Genomic DNA, 20,957 nt, shown 5'->3' with positions numbered 1-20,957 from the left:
ACCACTTACAAATTATGAGTTTCTTTGATTTTATCAAATTGAAAACCTCTGGAATGTAATCAAGAGGAAGATGGATGATCACAAACCATCAAACCACCAAACTGAACTGCTTGAATTTCTGCACCAGGAATAAAGCAGCATAAAGTTATCCAAAAGCAGTGTGTAAGACTGGTGGAGGAGAACATGATGCTAAGATGCATTAAAACTGTGATTAAAAACCAGGGTTATTCCACCAAGTATTGATTTCTGAACTCTTAAAACTTTATGAATATGAACTTGTTTTCTTTGCATTATTTGAGGTCTGAAAGCTCTGCATCTTCTTTTTTGTTATTTCAGACATTTCTCATTCTCTCTGTAAATAAATGCTCTAAATGAGAATATTTTATTTGTAATTTGGGAGAAATGTTGTCTGTAGTTTATAGAATAAAACAACAATGTTCATTTTACTCAAACATAAACCTATAAATATCAAAATCAGAGAAACTGATTCAGAAACTGAAGTGCTCTCATTTTTTTCAGAGCTGTACTTATCTCTTCACTGTTCATATAATAAATAATATTGCAAGTGTTTTTCAAGACTTCAGTGGAGTTATTGGATAATCTTTTGATTTTCTTATTTTGTATGAGTCTAAATTCTTGTCTATATACAAATAAATAGTCCATTTTTTTTTTGGTAACTCTTTTTTTTTCCAAAAAAATACTTTTAATAAATTGTGGTTTACACATAACGTAATGTTTAAAATTACAGTGGATTCAGCTTGAAAACAGATGTATTAGTTTAAGAGAAATATCTATAAATATCTATATATCTATAAATGTTTAATAAGAGAAATATCTGCATTTCTAGAATGGTACGCTGTTCCACAGATAGTTAATAGTTGTGTTTTTGGTGTATATGTGTTGATTAGAGCTGGTTAAATGATGTTAATTGAGTGTAAAACTCTATGTTTCTTTCCCATGTTCAGTTTCTGCAGGAGAAGCGAGCGCAGACGGCTACCGTAATACACGGTTTATACACACACTAGGTTTATGTTTGAGTAAAATGAACATTGTTGTTTTATTCTATAAACTACAGAATTCTCCCAAATTCCAAGTAAAAATATCATCATTTAGAACATTTATTTGCAGAAAATGAGAAATGGCTGAATAAACTCAAATAACAAAAAGATGCAGAGCTTTCAGACCTCAAATAATGCAAAGAAAACAAGTTCATATTCATAAAGTTTTAAGAGTTCAGAAATCAATATTTGGTGGAATAATCTTGATTGGTTTTTAATCACAATTTTCATGCATCTTGGCATCATGTTCTCCTCCACCAGTCGTACACACTGCTTTTGGATAACTTTATGCTGCTTTACTCCTGGTGCAAAAAACCAAGCAGTTCAGTTTGGTGGTTTGATGGTTTGTGATCATCCATCTTCCTCTTGATTATATTCCAGAGGTTTTTAATTTGGTAAAATCAAGGAAAAACATCATCATTAAGTGGTATTTTTTATTTTTTCCAGATCTGTATATTAACATGCTAATGTGTGTGATCTGCGTGGGCAGAGTGCAGTTTCTAGGGAAAATGTCTCTATTAACTTGAACTTATCTTATCATTGATCAGATCGGCAATTTCCCCTTTTTCGTATGTCTATTGACATGCTTTACATATTTTTATTTAAAATATGTTGGTATTGTGATTATTAGTCAAAGTCAAAGTGGTTTTTATTGTCATTTCAGCTATATACAGAGTACACAGTGAAACGAAACAACGTTCCTCCAGGGACCATGGTGCACATAAACACAGTGTAGACAGAACAATAGTGCAACAGTACAAAAGTGCAGACAGACAATACAACACAATACAGACAAAGAATAATAAATAACAAGACAGTGTGCAAATTATGCAGTGTGCAAAAAAGACCAGGTGAGGTAGTAATTACTCTATTACACAGTGTGCAATAGAGTCCAGTGAGGTAGTAGGGTTTTTAGTGCTTTCCATTTTCTGGGGTAAGTGGGGTAAGAGTGTGTGTGCATGTACAGAAAAACCATCAGTTCAGTCTCTGCAGTTGAGGAGTCTGATGGCTTGGGGGTAGAAGCTGTTGCAGAATCTGGTCGTGCTGGACCGGATGCTGCGGTACCTTCTTCCCGAAGGCAGGAGGGAGAACAGTTCGTGTGAGGGATGAGTGGGGTCATATTATTATTACATAAAACAGAGAATGTGTGCTTAGGGCACCCAGATGGCTAGTGCTGGCACTGAGTGAACTGTAATATTATTATTTAAGCAATAATACACTCAAGGTTCGTGCTATAACGTGTAATATTGGCACTGCGATTATACCACAGTTTCAGTATTGCTGGTTATTAAAAAAAATTGAGTTAAAGGGGAGGAGAAAATATGATTTGTCTGGTTATAAAAACTCTGCCAGTTAAAATAGTTCCATTGCTGCTCTGTTTGTAGCTGCACTGTTTGGTTTGTATTTGGTTTGTAAGTGCTTCGATGCTAGGTTACCTGTATGTGTTGGAGTAATACATGTAGAGATTCGTTTACAGTGCATTACCGGCTGATAATGGCACTCATAGAACACCTCTCAGCCAATCACATTGCAGGGTCAGAACTAACTGTGGTATATTAGCCCTTAAGGAATGGGGGTGAATGGAGTTAAATAACTAAAAACCTTTTCCAAGTTTGCTAATTTTGCTTTATATGTTGCACAATCATTTTGAACTTGCTTTTGAAGAGCAGCCAGATGATTCAGTGATTTCCCACAGTGAAAAGTTGTGTAATTGGGGACCCTGTGTCAAAACCAATTTGTGTAAAAACCACAAAAGCTAAAGGAACCACGATAAAACCACAAACAGTAGTGTAAGCTAAGCTAGATTAAGCTACATTCATTTTTAATTTTGCTCATTAATTTTTTATGTTTTAAGCTTTAAGGCAGAATAATATTAATGCATTAAGACTCTCACTTTTGTGAAAAGGAAGTATACTTAAGAGCATTAACAGTATGTTCAAATTAGGTAGGTAAAGAATAATAAAAGTACATTTTCAGTTTTATATACTTTATGAAAATACACATTAAATATACTTTCTCTGTATTTCCAAAAAAAATATTTTTAGGCAATATGCTTTAAATTAAACGTTGTGTTGATAGAAAATACTGTATATTATGTAGTGGCATTAAATACTGCTTAAAGTGCACTTTTTTCAGTAACATTAAAGTGTACACAATATGTGCATTAATACATAAAGTAGCACATTTACAATATACTTCAAGTGCACAATTTTATATTTCACAACTGAAATATACTTAAAGTTGCCATAAGTCGTTCCAAAATAGTATAATTAGTACTATAAAAGTATGTACTTTTCCATGTTCCAAGTATACTTACAAAAATATATCCTTAATACACTTTTCTTTTACAAGGGCAGCCAAGGGGGTATTTCTACTTTGTATCCTCTGATTCCAACTAGACTCAAGACCCCAGGATTATTATTTTAACTTAATTATTTTCACTTATTATTTTCCATACATTAACATTAACAACAAGCGACGGAAACAATTTAAAAGGTTTAAAATAATTTAGCCACCATCCAAAAGTAGTGATTCTTGACATTTTCCTTATTCAGCAACTAATACTGCCCCGATAAACCAGATATTTAAAGGTTCCTTAGTTCCTTGTAAATGAGTCACAGACAGGTTTCAAGGGAAAATTAAACGCCTCTTTATTATGCAAAAAAACCGTTCTGAAAACAGCGCAACGTCATGATCTGCACCGTGCACTTTTGCACTGCAAACTTCCTTTGGGTTGCTTGAAAACTGAGACGTTTAGCGCTGTGGCTGATCGGTAGCAAAATCGAGATTTAGAGTCAATTTTGAAGGTTTCTGAAAGTTGTGTTTTATAATAAAACTAGCGTATGTATTGGTTGTATTAGTGTGTAGGCTTTCCTAGCTGAATGACAAAGACCAGAGTCATTAAAAACAGAAAACAACGGTTAGATTTATAGATGAGGAAAATATTTTAATGGACTGTTTTTGTATTAGGTTCATTAAAAATAAACTTTTATGTTTAGGAAACTTCAATATAAACACAGAGGGCGGAGAGAACATGTAGGCGGCGTGTGGCGGGGAAACTCCGTCTGCTCTCTTGGGGTTTTGCCTCACAAAAGGTCTTATCTTAGAGAATTAGTCGTATTTTCTGTTATGAGCTTAAATAGTTTGACATCAGCTGTGGATATTTTACCCCACGGGTTTAACGACTAAAAACACCACAAAAACCTATATTCTTCAATACGTTTTTACCCCTTCTTATGAGTTTTCTGATCAGCACAGCTTCTTTTTATTTAGTCTGGAGCAGGGGTGTCCAAATTTTTTTTGTTGGGGGCCAGAAGGAGAAATATATTTAAAATCAAGGGCCACAGACTCTGTAATAAAACAAATAATGAAATATACCACTTTAAATAATACATTTTCCTGATTACTTTCATTTACACACCATTTTACTTGACTTACTATCTTTATCTTTGACAGTGTTGTGTAAACTAAGATTTTTCAAATTGATGTTTCATTTCATGATGTCTCTTAATATTAAACTCCTTAATTAAGGCAACTTTCAGACTCATTTGCCCTTTTTCTGAGTTAAAACTGCGCACTCTCTCCGCTTTTACACTCTTTGGCCCGTTTTTCTGCGCTAGAAATGCGCACTCTCTCCGCTTTTAGACTCTTCGGCCCGTTTTTCTTCGCTTTTAGACTCTTTGGGCCATTTTTTGTGCTAGAAATGCGCATTCTCCGCTTTTAGACTCTTTGGCCCGTTTTTCTGCGCTAGAAATGCGCACTCTCTCCGCTTTTAGACTCTTTGGCTCGTTTTTCTGAGCTAGAAATGCGCACCCTCTCCGCTTTTAGACTCTTTGGCCCGTTTCTGACACCTAGTGTTCGAACTTTGAATCTCACATTATAAAAACCTGCTTAACAGTGGGCCAACTTTCATTCTATTTCTAAAATACCTCGCGGGCCGCTCCAAAAAAGGAAACAGGCCGCAAATGGCCCGCGGGCCGTAGTTTGGACACCCCTGGTTTAGAGCCATACAGGGTTTTACAATTTATTATACACTACCAGTCAAATGTTTGGGCACCCCATCTTATTAAATATATACATATATTTATCATAGTAAATGAATAGTGAAGTGATCTATCAGACTATGAAGGAATACATAAGGAATCATGTAGTAAGTTAAAACTGTTAAACAAAGCATTTAGGTGCTCTTAACTGGGGAGCTGTTAAAATGAGGCTGGTAACACTGATGAACTTATCCTGTACAACAGAAAAAAACTCTCTCTTCCTTTCCTCTGGCGGTCCTGATGAGTGCCAGTTCCATCATTGTAACATTCCTCAAATATTCACTATTCACTGTATACCTGTAACTCTACCTCTTCACTACTTTACTTTAACTGATGCTCTCAAACACTTTATTAAGAGACGAGAAATTCAAGTAATTAACTCTTGATGAGTTCAGCACAGCTGTTAACTAAAAGCCTGAATTCCAGGTGACTCTACCTCATAAAGCTAACTGAGAAAATCCAGCAGAGATGTGCAAAAAAAAAGTTTAGAATAAAGAAAAAACTTTTAGCTGACACTATACTTTCAGCATGAAGTTAATGGAGTATGAAAACAGCAGGTTCTTTATATTTTGAACTCCTCCAACAAGCCCACTGCAACTATACATGGGTTGGTTAATGAGGGGCTTCCCAAAAGCCTCTTAGTACAAAAATAACTGTTAAATTGCGCAGCGAGCTTTATCACATTAAACCAGTGGAGGCTGCTGCACAAGCTTTTAGGAAGAAGAAAATGTTATTATGATAGCCAATGTGAGCTGTGCCATGGGTAAAATTATACATATCTAATGCAAGGCTCACACTTTAGGATAATCAAGGATGATTTTGAGGGTGATTTCCTCTTCACAACAATCATAAAAAGTCTCCCGCTTGATTTCAGGGTAAGGGTTAGCATGGTCAGAGTCTATAATCTTCTAAACTTAGGTTCTCCAAACTTCTCTCAGAGCAGTCACTTGATTAGGAAATTAGCACATGCCTCTCTACAGGGGTTGGACAATGAAACTGAAACACCTGTCATCATTTTAGTGTGGGATTTTAGGTTTCATGGCTAAATTGGAGCAGCCTGGTGTTCAATCTTCATTAATTGCACATTGCACCAGTAAGAGCAGAGTGTGAAGGTTCAATTAGCAGGGTAAGAGCACAGTTCTGCTCTAAATATTACAATGCACACAACATTATGGGTGACACACCAGAGTTCAAAAGAGGACAAATTGTTGGTGCACGTCTTGCTGGAGCATCTGTGACCAAGACAGCAAGTCTTTGTGATGCATCAAGAGCCACGGTATCCAGGGTAATGTCAGAATACCACCAAGAAGAACCAACCACATCCAACAGGATTAACTGTGGACCCTGTAAGAGGAAGCTGTCTGAAACGGATGTTCGGGTGCTAACCCGGATTGTATCCAAAAAACATAAAACCAGTACAGCGCAGGCATGTGATTCACTAAACTGAAGTCTTACAATTCTTACAGTGTCTTGCTTTCTTACTGTAATGTCTACAGAACATAAGCACATACCACAAAATAACCTTTATAGACATAAATAATATATTATACAACAAAATCCACAGTTAATCCTGCAAAAACACACACACTTTGCTATTGCCTGCTATCATCTTTCTTTATCACCATTCAATTTTAATTCATATTCTACAGGATCTCTCCCACAGGAATCATTTGTTATTGAATTCTAAATAAATAGAAAACAACAATGTAACTGAAAGTCCCTGTAGATAAGGCAGATAAAAAATAATAATACACCAGTTCATTGTAAAACTACTCATCTAAGTAATTAATTTCTCAACAGGTGTATTTACTGCAGCGTTTGAAGCTTTTAGTTTTTAGTTTGCATTTCCCTTCCGCCTTAAAACACATTACCATTCCACCTTAACAGTTTTCCTGCATTAAAACACAATTTCTCTATGTTAAAAAAACACAGTTCCCTTTTTAAACTGTAGTTAGTAGATGATAAAGTGTTTTAAATTAAGAGTTTTACTTATTTTTGCTTAGGCCATGCAGAAATCACAAACAGTTCATATAAAACAGAACGTTGATTCCCATTTGAATCTTCTGTTCCACCTTAAAAGTGCCAAAAATAGCATAGATTCTACCGCCTGAAGCCTGTGTGCTGCATCAGCAGCGTTTAAGGCGGAATGGTTAACTAGCAGCATTTAAGATGGGATAGTAAATTCATGTCAGATATTTATGTAAGGAAAAGTGTGTTTAAAGTACATATTTAAAAAAGATAAGTAGATACCAAGCTACTTACACGTAACGCTGTAGCTTGAGCAGCTTGTGCACCTTAACTTAGATGCAAACCACCTGACCAATCATGAGGCAGCAGCAGGTAAATGAGAGGAATGCTTAGTAATATGGAATAATGGTATGATCCACTTTAGAGGGGCTTGAAATCGTATCACGATATTCTTAAAGACACAAATACTGCATTATTTTTGTAGTATTTAACATTATGTGTAAGCAGTATATTTAAATGATTTGACCCACCCCAAACTATTGTTTTTACCCCTTTGGGGGGGGTTGAAGTCTTAATTGGGAGGGTCTGACCAAACCCCCCCCAACCACCTGCCCAACAGACCATGTTCTTTTTTTTTTACAAAGAACAGATTTTCTGTCATTTGGTCCATAAGATTAATAATCTGTTCATAGCTTTAGAAAATAACGTTTTTATACAACTATGCTAACGATGACGTAAAAAAAAAAACGCGACCCAAAATACCGTGCTGTAATGTTTGGAGAAGTTGCTCCTTACAATTCAAAAGTACAGAGCCGATTGCCGTCGAACAGGGTCAAAGTAACCTCTTATTATGCAAATATAATACTAACAGTGATAATACATTGTAGATAGTAGTAAATAGAAGTAAGATAGGCCAAAAGAATTATAATGTATAGATAGAACTATAATTTATGTTACACATTTATTATTATCATTACTGAGTTTCTGTACAAATGCTTGTTATATAGACAATCTATGAATATTCCTCAGTAAATCCGTGGACTAATATTGGATATCAGTAATTCTAGTTTATATCTGCTGTTTATTCAATAAAAGCCCCATTCTGGGACTGAATGGAGCTTTTCTCACTGTGGAGTGAATAGTTCTGTGCAGCTCCTATAAACAGTACGGCTGTTTGCACGGCACGCGGAAGATTTGCGTCATGCTGGCGCCTGCGCAATCTCTCACTTTCCCGGTTAACGCCCAGTGTTGCCAACTCCTCAGTAAGGAAAGTAGCTATTGGCTCTCCTAAAAGTCACTAGAAGTCGCTAATTTGCTAATTTGCTAATTTGCATAATATAGGTTTTTGAAGAGAAGAAAAAAGTGTTAGAGAGAAAAAAAGTGAGTAAAAAAAATGTGTTATATAAATATGTTAAAATGTTACAAATGAACCCCAACAAATAAACAACTTTTTAAATAGGCAGTCACGTCTCAAAATAACTTTATTTACTTATTTAATAACTACTAATTTAATAACTTAAATTACATAAATCAGTTTTTTTTTTCCTGTGTTGTTAAATGTTATTATAAGAGCAGCAGTTAGCCGGAACTGTTATTCTATGTATTTATTTATTTATTTATTTATTCATTTTTTTCAGGTTTTTTTTTTTGTAGTTTTATTAAGTTTCTTTATTTTCAAATCTATTATAGACAAACTGTTAAATAGCTTTTTACAAAGTGGCAGTGAGTTTTCTTTTCGCGTCACACTGAAGACACTTTTATATTTATATTACTGCTCTGTAAACACGGGGCGGGGTCAGTCAGCAGCGGATCTGGGCATGCGCAGTTCATTTACAGCGGTTCGTGGAGCGGTGTGGGTCTGCTCTGAGTTTGAGAGACTATGAAATGCCGTCTTAAGACGTTCAAATTTGACGTGTTAACAAGCACGTCAATGCAGACGTAAAGACCCAAACGGCGTTCCATAAGAAACTGCACTGTGAGTGTTGTGGGCGGGGCTCATGGCAGCACCCTGCGGACGGTAACTGAGGAGCATTTGTGTTCATCTCAGAGTTGCCAAAAGTCTCCAATAACACCACAAAAACTCTAGATTTGTCGCTTTTGTACAAAAAAAGTCGCTAAAGGGTCTGAAAAGTCGCTAAATATAGCGACAAAGTCGCCAAGTTGGCAACACTGTTAACACCCCACGAGAAGCCGATCAGGAAGTGACACGATTGGCCTCACCTGGCTCCGTTGAAATTAGCGGGATGGCTTGGTCCAGTTAATATATACTGTCAATGCTCAGAACCAGTCTTACACACTGCTTTTGAATAACTGTATGCCCTCCTGGTTCAATAATTCTTGCTTTATGGTGTGGAGAAGTTCTGACTAGTTGTCTAGTCGTCACAGTCTGGTTCTCGTCAACACATTATTCATTTTCCCGTTTCAGTGCATCACTTTCAATAATTGACTGAACTGTTCACTTGCTGACTAATATATCCCGCATCTAGAACAGGAGCCCACTGAAAAACAGATCTTCAGTGTTATTCACTTTACCTGATTAGTGAGTGGTTTTAATGTTATGGCATGTGAATGGTGCACAGCAGTAGTTTCAGTGTGAGTGTTCCCTGTATCAGAAATCTTGGCTTATTATGTATAATTATTGTAATTCAAACAAATAGACGGATAAACATAATAGTTAAGATGAGAGCATCAACTTGTTAATACACAATGAATACCTGAGTACATTTTTATTAATTTAAAGATTTGATTGTATTTGTATTATCTTGTATTTTAACCCTTTCAGAGCTCGATTAAAATACTGTATATGAGATTACAGTTGTTGTTAAAGTTCTTTAATGCACACAAAAGGACAAAATAAGACTTTATTATTCTTAGATAAAATCTATATGCCAATTAAATCCAATTAATTAAAAGTAACTGCTTTTTTTATGTTTTATTTCACGAAACAGTGAAATAAGCATGATAAATTGTTCTATATCACATAAAATGAGTAAAAATGTGTTTTTACTTTGCCTGTTTGGCTCAAGTGTGGCTATTTTTTATGTTTTCATGCATCTTGGCATCATGTTCTCCTCCACCAGTCTTACACACTGCTTTTGGATAACTTTATGCTGCTTTACTCCTGGTGCAAAAATTCAAGCAGTTCAGTTTGGTTTGATGGCTTGTGATCATCCATCTTCCTCTTGATTATATTCCAGATTATTTTAATTTAATAAAATCAAAGAAACTCATAATTTTTAGGTGGTCTTATTATTTTCCAGAGCTGTATAAGAGACTGTAGCAGTGCAGAACTGCAGGTGTCTCTCCGGACTGTAGGGGGCGGTAAGCGCGGTTTGTTTGCAGTGTTTCAGTCTAGCAGAGGAAAACGGCTTTGTTTACTTTCTGTATCTGAGAGCGCAGCAGGATCAGATCATCGAGCTCTGAATCCGGATTTTAATTCGGATCTGAATCTGAATAGAGTTTTCTCTGTTAGATATCAGCAGTGTTGTGTGAGCTGCGGGTGTGTGAGGGGGGTATAGAGGGGCATAAAGGGGGTAAATAGTGGGGTAATAGGGGGTGAATATGGAGGAGCAGTGGGATTTCCAGCTGGTATCGCGGCTGGTTGATGGTTTAGTCGCGTTTCTGTCGGAGTTTATCGATGACTGGCTCTCTAACGACCTGCGGGTCTCCGTGTTTAAGATCCTGTTCAGCTGGTTGATCCTCAGCCTCGTCGCCATTCACTTCGCCTGGAAGATTTACGGAAACACCGTCAACGACATGTACTACCGGCAAGGTGAGCCTATACTGACTACCGGTGTTCCGCCGAGTTCTGCTACCCTTTCTAATTGTGCTACCTCGCTAACTGTGCTACTGACTGTGCTAACCTGTATAGCTGTGCTACCTTGTCCAACTGTGATACCCTAACTGTGCTAACCTACTAACTGTGCTACCATGTCTAACTGTGCTACTGACTGAGCTACCCTGTCTAACTGTGCTACCATGTCTAACTGTGCTACCCTATCTGTGCTACCCTGTCTAACTGTGCTACCCTGTCTAACTGTGCTACCCTATCTAACTGTGCTACTGACTGAGCTACCCTGTCTAACTGTGCTACCCTGTCTAACTGTGCTACTGACTGAGCTACCCAGTCTAACTGTGCTACCATGTCTAACTGTGCTACCCTATCTGTGCTACCCTGTCTAACTGTGCTACCCTGTCTAACTGTGCTACCCTATCTAACTGTGCTACTGACTGAGCTACCCTGTCTAACTGTGCTACCCTGTCTAACTGTGCTACTGACTGAGCTACCCAGTCTAACTGTGCTACCATGTCTAACTGTGCTACCCTATCTGTGCTACCCTGTCTAACTGTGCTACCCTGTCTAACTGTGCTACTGACTGAGCTACCCTGTCTAACTGTGCTACCCTAACTGTGCTACCCTAACTGTGCTACCCTGTCTAACTGTGCTACCCTGTCTAACTGTGCTACCCTGTCTAACTGTGCTACCCTATCTAACTGTGCTACTGACTGAGCTACCCTGTCTAACTGTGCTACCCTGTCTAACTGTGCTACTGACTGAGCTACCCAGTCTAACTGTGCTACCATGTCTAACTGTGCTACCCTATCTGTGCTACCCTGTCTAACTGTGCTACCCTGTCTAACTGTGCTACTGACTGAGCTACCCTGTCTAACTGTGCTACCCTGTCTAACTGTGCTACCCTATCTAACTGTGTAACCCTGTCTAACTGTGTTACCCTGTCTAACTGTGCTACCCTGCCCAAATGTGCTACTGACTGAGCTACCCTGTCCAACTGTGCTAATGACTGTGCTACCCTGTTAAGCTGTGCTACTAAGTGTGCTATCCTGTCTAACTGTGCTACCTTGTCCAACTATGCTACCCAACTGTGCTAACCTACTAACTCTGTTCTACCCTGTCCAACAGTGCTACCCAGTACAACTGTGCTACTATCCAGCCCTATCCGTGATACCCTATCCCCCCTTATTTTGCACAGTTTGACGGGGTAGCACAGTTTGACAGGGTAGCACAATTGGGCACGGTAGCACCGTTGGACAGAGTAAGACAGTTGACTGTGCTACGGCCCAACTGTTCTACCCTGTCCAACTGTTCTACTAACTGTGCTAACCCTGCTAAACTGTTCTACCTTGTCCAAATGTTCTACTGACTTTGCTGCTCTGCTCTACTGTGCAAAATAAGGTGGATAGAGTATCACAGTTAGACAGGGTAACACAGTTACACAGGGTAGCATGTGTACATTGCTGATGCTCAGATGTTGTATTGTGCAGACTTATCTAAAATATATTATGTTATAAACTTTACTCTATTTGACTTGTAACTCTTGGAAAGGTAATCATTAAAAATTAAGTTTTCAGACTGATTTTTTAATCTGAATTGTTTTTGTTTTCTGTTTTAATCAGGAACTGGTGGACAGAACGGTGGCACGCCTGACACAGCACCGCACCTGAGTGGATGGTAGGTGTTCCGGCATCTGTGTGCGTCCAGGTACAGGTAACCTCAGATTAACTGTGTTAATGGTTTGCTGTAGTTATAACAGAGTTCAGGGTCAAAAGGACACGTTTTTAAAGGTTTCTGGACACACATGAGGTCAAACTTGGTTAGGAGGTAATGTCTGTTACGGCTTGATGAAGTTAATAAAATTATTGTTCACATACAATTAGGCCTGGACAATAATTCGATATCGGTATTTATCGCGATAAGAAATGTTTCAATAACGGTGATATCAGTTTTGTGGTATATCGATATGTATTAGAATCACGGACAGGCGTTTTTTACTGCCGTCAGCTCGCCGCAGAGCTCAACACATTCAGCCTCCGTAGCTGGGCTACGTCAGTGCGTGATGACGTACCCACACAGGCACGTAGCCAAATAGGCTAGGCTAGGCAAGGCTAGGTTAAAATGGCTAGGCTCGGGTCCGCTTCGCTACGCAGCAAAAATGTCTCGCGCTGGTTCGGTCGGCCCCGGATCCCCGAGGCCGGCCGCGGGTCCGCTCGCTCGGCCGCGGGTCCGCTCGCTCGGCCGCGGGTCCTCGAGGCCGGCCGCGGGTCCTCGAGGCCGGCCGCGGGTCCGCTCCCTTGCCGCTTTGCTGCAAATTGTGCCGGACAGTGCAGCCGACCAGCAGCGGTAATGTTAATACATCTAAACTGTTCCACCACTTCAAGCAACTCCACTACATACAATATTTTTCTTATACTGACTGAAGCACTTTTATAGCTTATGTTGTAACTAAGTTATTCATAGTTGATAAAGCCTGTAGGTTTGTTTATTTGACGGGAAAATCTTGTTGCTTTTATGTATATAAAGGCTTATTGTATTCTATATCCTAGTTGAAACACTTTTGTTTTAATCTGTTAAATTTGTTCACAAAGAATAAGAAGCTCTGCATCTGTTGTCATTTAAAGTTATTTTTATTGGTAATAGTTATATAGGCTTATGTTTGACAGGGATGTCATGTTATTATTTTGCTATATGTAAATAATATTGAGCATTGATTTATTTTGACTACTTTTATTTATAAAGTATTAAAGTTTTTGTGAAAGGAGGTTTCAAAGGCTTAAATTAAATTTTCAGACAGTAGTAGGTACAGATTTCCATTAGATAGATAGATAGGTAGATAGATAGGTAGATAGATAGATAGATGTGCATATAATGAGGGTATCTGATGCCAACCATACAAAAAGTGCAAATACACAGTTATATAATAATTTAAATTCGCAGTGCTGCAGGGATTGCAGGGCTTCTTAGCAGTTTTCTGAGGCCTTCAAAGTATTTATATCGATATCGAAATTATATCGTATCGACCGAAATTTAAGGAATATATCGTGATATAAATTTTGGCCATATCGTCCAGCACTACATACAATTAATAAATTAATTAATGTACAAGACAAGCAAAAAGTTTGGACACACCTATTCTCATTCAGTGTGTTTTTATGATTTTTTTTACAATGAAAGTATTTTAGCTAAAAAGAAAGAGGATTTACATGTTTTGTTAACAAAATGTGTTAAATAAACTAGAAACGTTTTGTTCTTTAGATTATTTTAAGTTGTACATTTGCAAACTTTTGCAAACTGTTTAATTTTAGGACAAATGAAAAATAAAATCAAATTGTATGATGATTTTTTTTTTGTAACAAAAGTAAATTGTGTTATGCCATCAGATTTTTGTTACAATATGCAAAAATTGTTAAAACATTTGTTTTTAAAATTTGCATAAACAAAAAATTTTATGCAGAAATGATGTAATCTCAATTAAATATAAGGTTTCTTATGGGGAGGTGCTTCTCAGACAGGAAGTACAAGGGTCACAGTTGGAGAACATCAAGAGCTGAGTTTGCCTTTTTAGTTTGCCGTAAGCTTCCTGTGTAAAAAGTTTTTTTTTGTTGGGTAGCGTAGTTACAGCCTCAAAAATTCCACCCACACGCGCAAACCTCAAACTATTCTGCATAGATGCACGTCTGACAAGATAAAATCGTTTCGACAGGAAGCAAAAATTAGTTTTTCCTTTAAATGCTAGACAGCAATAGCCAACAGCTGCCTGCTCTGGTAATTGTGGTCTTATTTAACGTCAGTCGAATGGCCTCCTCCTCTCGAAGTAGGCGGTTCTTTGGTACGCTTTGCAGACAGAAGAAAAGATCTGCTTTATCAGCTGTTTTATTTATTTTAGCTCCAAAATTTAAATGTTTATCCGCAGACACTCTTTTTACCGCTCACACACTCTTTCTCTGTGTAAATCCATTGGATTTCCATTTGGAATCCGCTGGACTCAAGACTAGGGCATGTTATGTCATGGGTATCCATGTTTTCCACACTTTCCTTCATGCTCTGGATATTCTCCATATACAGCTCTGGAAAAAATACTAATCACTTAAAATGATGAGAATATAATCAAGAGGAAGATGGATGATCACAAGCCATCAAACCACCAAACTGAACTGCTTGAATTTCTGCACCAGGAGTAAAGCAGCATAAAGTTATCCAAAAGCAGTGTGTAAGACTGGTGGAGGAGAACATGATGACAAGATGCATGAAAAAACTGTGATTAAAAACCAACCAGGGTTATTCCACCAAATATTGATTTCTGAACTCTTAAAACTTTATGAATATGAACTATGATCTATGGTTTAGAGTTTAGTGCCTCTTTAAGCACTAATGATATCCTTGATAAGATTTTGTTAATACGATAGATTTTTTTTTTACAGTACGATAAAATATTGATATATTGTCCAGCTATAATTAGATTGTATTAAAATAAGCCAGGATAAGAATAAAAGGTAATGCACGTGATGCAAACTCAGGCATTCTCTGATTTTGCTATTTATAGGTTTATATTTGAGTAAAATGAACATTGTTGTTTTATTCTATAAACTACAGACAACATTTCTCCCAAATTACAAATAAAAATAATGTTAGAGCATTTATTTACAGAAAATGAGAAATTGTTGAAATAACTGAAAAAGATGCAGAGCTTTCAGACCTCAAATAATGCAAAGAAAACAAGTTCATATTCATAAAGTTTTAAGAGTTCAGAAATAATCAATATTTGGTGGAGTAACCCTGGATTGTTTTTAATCACAGTTTTTTTCATGCATCTTGGCATCATGTTCTCCTCCACCAGTCTTACACACTGCTTTTGGATAACTTTACGCTGCTTTACACCTGGTGCAAAAATTAATTCAAGCAGTTCAGCTTGGTTGGATGACTTGTGATCATCCATCTTCCTCTGAGAAATTGAGAAATAAGTACACTCTGTATACTCCCATCATGAAAAGTGCCTAAACATACATGCCTAAAGTTTTTACTGTTTTATTTTGTTTTTTTTTTAATAATTATTTCTTTTTATTATTTCTTTTTATAGGGAAAGTGCAGCAGCGGATGCCCTAAAAACTCACCGTGAATGACGGTCCGGAGGCGAGCGGGTGCAGACAGACTTTATTTTTCTTAGAGACGTTATAAAAACCACATTCCTGAAGAGAACTGTGCCATAAAACCTCTACGAACGTTTAGTTTGGAGACGAGGAATCAAAACCTTCTACTTTTGAGACAACCAGCAGTGATGGATCTTCATGCTTGAATGTTGATATTTCTACTTGGACTGACTCTTTGTAATTAATAATTTAACTTGTGTAATTCCTGATATGGCTTGATCTTCTCAGAACCACATTATCTCTGTGAGCTACAGACTGATGGAGAACACTATAGAGACCAGGTTACTCCAGAACAGGGAAGAAGTTCTTAACATTGGGGTTCACGACTCCAAAGGGGGTCCTGATTCAGTCCCTGGAAGGTGGTAATGGTGATGATGGTGGTGCTACACTGTGTGTGTGTGACTGAAGCTCATGAAACTCTTGAAGCTCATCCGAGTTTTGTTTAAATGATGAAAAAAAACAACCTACAGGGGTTGGACAATGAAACTGAAACACCTGTCATCATTTTACTGTGTGATTTTAGGTTTCATGGCTAAATTGGAGCAGCCTGGTGTTCAATCTTCATTAATTGCACATTGCACCAGTAAGAGCAGAGTGTGAAGGTTCAATTAGCAGGGTAAGAGCACAGTTCTGCTCTAAATATTGCAATGCTCACAACATTATGGGAGACATACCAGAGTTCAAAAGAGGAGAAATTGTTGGTGCACGTCTTGCTGGAGCATCTGTGACCAAGACAGCAAGTCTTTGTGATGCATCAAGAGCCACGGTATCCAGGGTAATGTCAGCATACCACCAAGAAGAACCAACCACATCCAACAGGATTAACTGTGGACGCTGTAAGAGGAAGCTGTCTGAAAGGGATGTTCGGGTGCTAACCCGGATTGTATCCAAAAACATAAAACCACGGCTGATCAAATCACGCAGAATTCAATGTGCACCTCAACTCTCCTGATTCCACCAGAACTGTCCGTCACCACAATCAATTATTGTGCTCTAAAACCAGGTGTTTCAGTTTCATTGTCCAACGCCTGTATGTATAACCACCATCTTTACTGAACTTTAATTTTACTGAGTTTAAGTTGTATATGATTATATTTGACCAAGGTTGAGGCTAAATCCTGCATAATTAGTGCCGAGCTGCACTTTAGGGACCGTAGGAAAATTACAGAATAAAATGAGTAATGAATAATTCTGTTCAACTTTGCAAAATTTGACCATGTGATGTCAAACTAGTAAAAACAAACAAATTTAATATACAGTACCAGTCAAAAGTTTGGACACTTTAAATTCAGTGTTTTTTCATTATTTTAAAATGTTCTGGATTGTTGATTTAATACTAAAATCATCCAGTTATGAGGTAGAGTCTCCTGGAATTCAGGCTTTCAGTTAACAGCTCATCAAGAGTTAATTACTTGAATTTCTTGTCTCTTAATAAAGTGTTTGAGAGCATCAGTTAAAGTAAAGTAGTGAAGAGGTAGAGTTACAGGTATACAGTGAATAGTGAATATTTAAGTAATGTTCTAATCCAGATTATGAGAAGCAACAACTACTCAACTAAATAAAGAACTTTTAAAAAATGACTTAAAAAAATATGCTCAGTCATTCTGAAACATTTGAAGAACTTTGAACATCCACATACAGATTTTTATAATTCCAATATCACTGCACATCCTTATTAATTATTCATAAAAATAAATAATAAATTAATAATAAAATTAATAATAAAATAAAAACTCACAATTTCGTTCCACCTCATGTACCACATAAGATGCGAATGACAATAAAATCTCCTTGAATCCTTGAAAATTTTACAGATTTATATTTCCTTTTTAGATAAATAGAATATACAGAAAATAATTGCAAGAACGTTTAAAAGGTATCCTCAAGTGCAGTTTCCCATTGCATCAAAAACAATGATGAAACAGGCACTCATCAGGACCGTGCCCAGCTCCGCAGATAAGAGCACCTAAATGCTTCTTTATAGAGTATTTTGGTTTGTTTAACACTTTTAAGTTACTACATGATTCATTATGTGTTCCTATATGGTCTGAGTCACTTCAAATACATTTACTACGTAGGAAAAAAAATTGTTTTTACTCATTACAAATTTTCTCTGATAGTTTTCTTACGGTCCCTTAAATGTTGCTCAGCATTAAAGATGTGGGAGTATAGCAGTATTAGTCAAATATAATCATGTAAAAGGTCAAATTTGTAAAATATAAGCATAGATCTGTAAAGATTGTTGTGAAATATTATTTTTAATTTAAATAAATTAGAGATCGTACTGTAAAAAAAAAAAAGGGTTGAGTACCTCTGTCATAGACTAACACTGTTTAAGGCAGGTAAACTCGCTGGATACCTCAGACTGCAGCTGACCTTTATACACCTATTATACAGCCAGGAAATGATCCCATACATAGAAACATATCTATTTACACAATCACAATCGCTGTACCGCAAACCTTTTCGAGTTTCGAGTCAAGTAAGCCTGACTTTAATAGCTTTATACGGTCTTAAATATAAAGGTGCTTCAAAGGGGTTTTGATTTGTCTCATAAAAGAGCCACATTTGTTGGAGAGGTGCAGGTATGAAGAACCTTTACATACAATATATATTTCCTAAAACATAAAAAAGGTTGCTCACACAAAGTTATATTACTAAATGCTTTTTAACTTCTTAACAGGCCAGATTTTTTGTCAATTTTCTGCCATCAAAACTTTTAAACCATTAAAAACATTATAATGATGGAGCTGGCACTCATCAGGACCGCCCCAGGAAAGGAGCAAGAGTTCGAGAGGGGTCTGTGTGCAACAGGGGCTTCACAGTGCACATGCACTACCGAGCCCCAGAAATGCGCTCTCAAGCCCCAAGTTGTTGCATTGTGGGTGGACTGATTGTTAGGTAAACCCATGAATATTAAATGTTTCAAGCTTTAGTGTCTATGTTTTGTCTTACTGTTACGCTGTAGATAGCTAGTTAGCTCGATTAGCAGTTAGGTAAGCTAGTTAGCCAACCTAACCAGTTAGCTTATTGCTACTGTTATAACTGACATGTCGCAATTTAGCAATAAAATGTGCTTAATGCTAGCTAGCTAGCTACTCATAGAAGCTAAAACAATCTACCTGAAACGTTGATACATTTACATTTAATAAGTAGTTAGCTACTTGGCTAAAGTGATATCAGCATTCAATTTACCCACATGTTCATACTGATCTCTTCTATGACTGAACACACCCAGTTTCATTGGCCACTGAAGGTTTGGGGCTTGAGAGTGCATTTCTGGGGCTTGGAGGTGCATGTGCACTGTGAAGCCCCTGTTGCACACAGACAGTCTTGCTGTTTTTCTGTGCTACAACTTCACCCTCTCTGCTTTTAGACTTTTTGGAACGTTTTTCTGCGCTAAAACTGCACAGCCTCTCCGCTTTTAGACTCTTTGGCCCGTTTTTTATGCGCTAAAACTGCGCCCTCTCTCCGCTTTTAGTCTGTTTGGCCCGTTTTTTATGCGCTAAAACTGCGCCCTCTCTCCGCTTTTAGACTCTTTGGCCCGTTTTTTATGCGCTAAAACTGCGCCCTCTCGCCGCTTTTAGACTCTTTGGCCCGTTTTTTATGCGCTAAAACTGCGCCCTCTCTCCGCTTTTAGACTGTTTGGCCCGTTTTTTATGCGCTAAAACTGCGCCCTCTCTCCGCTTTTAGACTCTTTGGCCCGTTTTTTATGCGCTAAAACTGCGCCCTCTCTCCGCTTTTAGACTGTTTGGCCCGTTTCTGACACCTAGCGTTCAAACTTTGTCTCTCACATTATAAGAATATCACATAATATTACCTGTTTAACAGCGGGCCAACTTTCATTCTATTTCTAAAATACCTCGTAGTTTGGACACCCCTGCTCTAAAGTGTTGCTCTGTGTTAACAGGACATTTTCTACCTGATATTACACAGCTAAATCTTAAACATTTCTATTCAAGCATTAGATAAAAAGCTTTCATGTTTGATTATAAATGATACTACAAATTCTAATTGTGATTGTAATAGACATTTTTGAAACAACTTTAAAAAACTTTAAACATATAATGATTAACAATCATTAAATTGGCTCTTTCCTGAAATTAATTTTAAATCAGTATTTTCATGAATACAAATCAAACAGTTCATCTCCTCCAAACCTAGTTTTTACATCTACTTTCAATCCTGCAAAATTTGGGTTGATTCCTGTTAATGATCTGGGATTATTAAGTGGAGTAGAGAGAAAAAAGGCAGCTTCTCCAAGTGTCCTGTAGGAGATTTCAAACCCTCAGAATGTAAATAAGTTATTTTACTGCAGAAAAAAAGGGTTTTGTATCACCTACACCTGTAGCCCGTATACAGGGCACTGCATTTTAAGGAACCAAAATGAATGTATTTCCTATTGAGTTGCTTAAAATCCCTTTGCAGAGCAGAGAGAGCTGGTAACTCTCTCTATACTATATACTATATGGTTCAGAAGGGCTGAGGCTGTGTGGGGAAGGGAGTGAGTTTGTGCTTCTACAGCAGGCTTGGAGGGGGGTGGGTCTGGGACGCCAGACTTCACTGTTGAGCCTTCTGGAGGTGTCGTGGGCCTAATTCAGCGAAACACTGACGAAGGAAGGTGCCTGCCTGATGACCCCTGAGAAGAGCTTGCACTGAAGTTTGTGTTAGAGTTTGGATGAAGGGGATTGGTGTGGTCCTGCTCTTGTAATAATTTGTCTCATGAGTTTTTGTAGACGTCTGAGTACTTGGCAGTTGAGGCACGGACCATGAACATAGTTCGCTATGCTTCTGGATTCTTGTCGAGCCAGTATCAGATGGTAGTGGTTGCTGTGTTCTGCTCACGCAACTTATAATGTGATTTATTGTGTGTGATTGTGCTTAGGTAAGTGTGTTGTTGCCATAGTTAAAGGAAGTGAGCTTAGATTAAGGAGGGATTCTGTGT

At 37.5% G+C, this 20,957-nt stretch overlaps 1 protein-coding gene and 1 long non-coding RNA gene across 4 annotated transcripts in view; one reads left to right on the top strand and one right to left on the bottom strand.

Annotated features, from left to right (window-relative positions):
• The window catches only part of LOC125802215 (uncharacterized), a 121,483-nt gene that overhangs the window by 52,838 nt on the left and 47,688 nt on the right, over positions 1-20,957 (bottom strand). The window lies entirely within an intron of this gene.
• tcta (T cell leukemia translocation altered) lies at positions 10,419-17,255 on the top strand. 3 transcript variants are annotated; one of them, XM_022667731.2, is made up of 3 exons: positions 10,419-10,841; positions 12,485-12,569; positions 15,943-17,255. In XM_022667731.2, exons 1-2 carry the CDS (start codon positions 10,631-10,633, stop codon positions 12,541-12,543), a joined length of 270 nt encoding a protein of 89 aa, XP_022523452.1. In that variant the 5' UTR covers positions 10,419-10,630; the 3' UTR covers positions 12,544-12,569; positions 15,943-17,255. The 3 variants fall into 3 exon arrangements, with proteins under 3 accessions (XP_022523452.1, XP_022523453.1, XP_022523451.1); XM_022667732.2 differs by having other exon boundaries at positions 12,485-12,575; XM_022667730.2 differs by having other exon boundaries at positions 10,420-10,841; positions 12,485-12,539.

This window comes from Astyanax mexicanus, chromosome 5, assembly GCF_023375975.1.
Source record: "Astyanax mexicanus isolate ESR-SI-001 chromosome 5, AstMex3_surface, whole genome shotgun sequence".
NCBI classification, from domain to species: domain Eukaryota; kingdom Metazoa; phylum Chordata; class Actinopteri; order Characiformes; family Acestrorhamphidae; genus Astyanax; species Astyanax mexicanus.
The sequence above is the reverse complement of the archived record's forward strand: the minus strand, read 5'-3'. Positions and strand labels throughout refer to the sequence as shown.

Excerpts from the sequence above, each read along its gene's own strand:
- tcta (XM_022667730.2), top strand. The coding sequence starts at position 10,631 with ATGGAGGAGCAGTGGGATTTCCAGCTGGTATCGCGGCTGGTTGATGGT. Across the intron at positions 10,842-12,484 it reads CGACATGTACTACCGGCAAG|GAACTGGTGGACAGAACGGT; the intron begins GTGAGCCTATAC and ends TGTTTTAATCAG. Across the intron at positions 12,540-15,942 it reads GCACCGCACCTGAGTGGATG|GGAAAGTGCAGCAGCGGATG; the intron begins GTAGGTGTTCCG and ends TTCTTTTTATAG.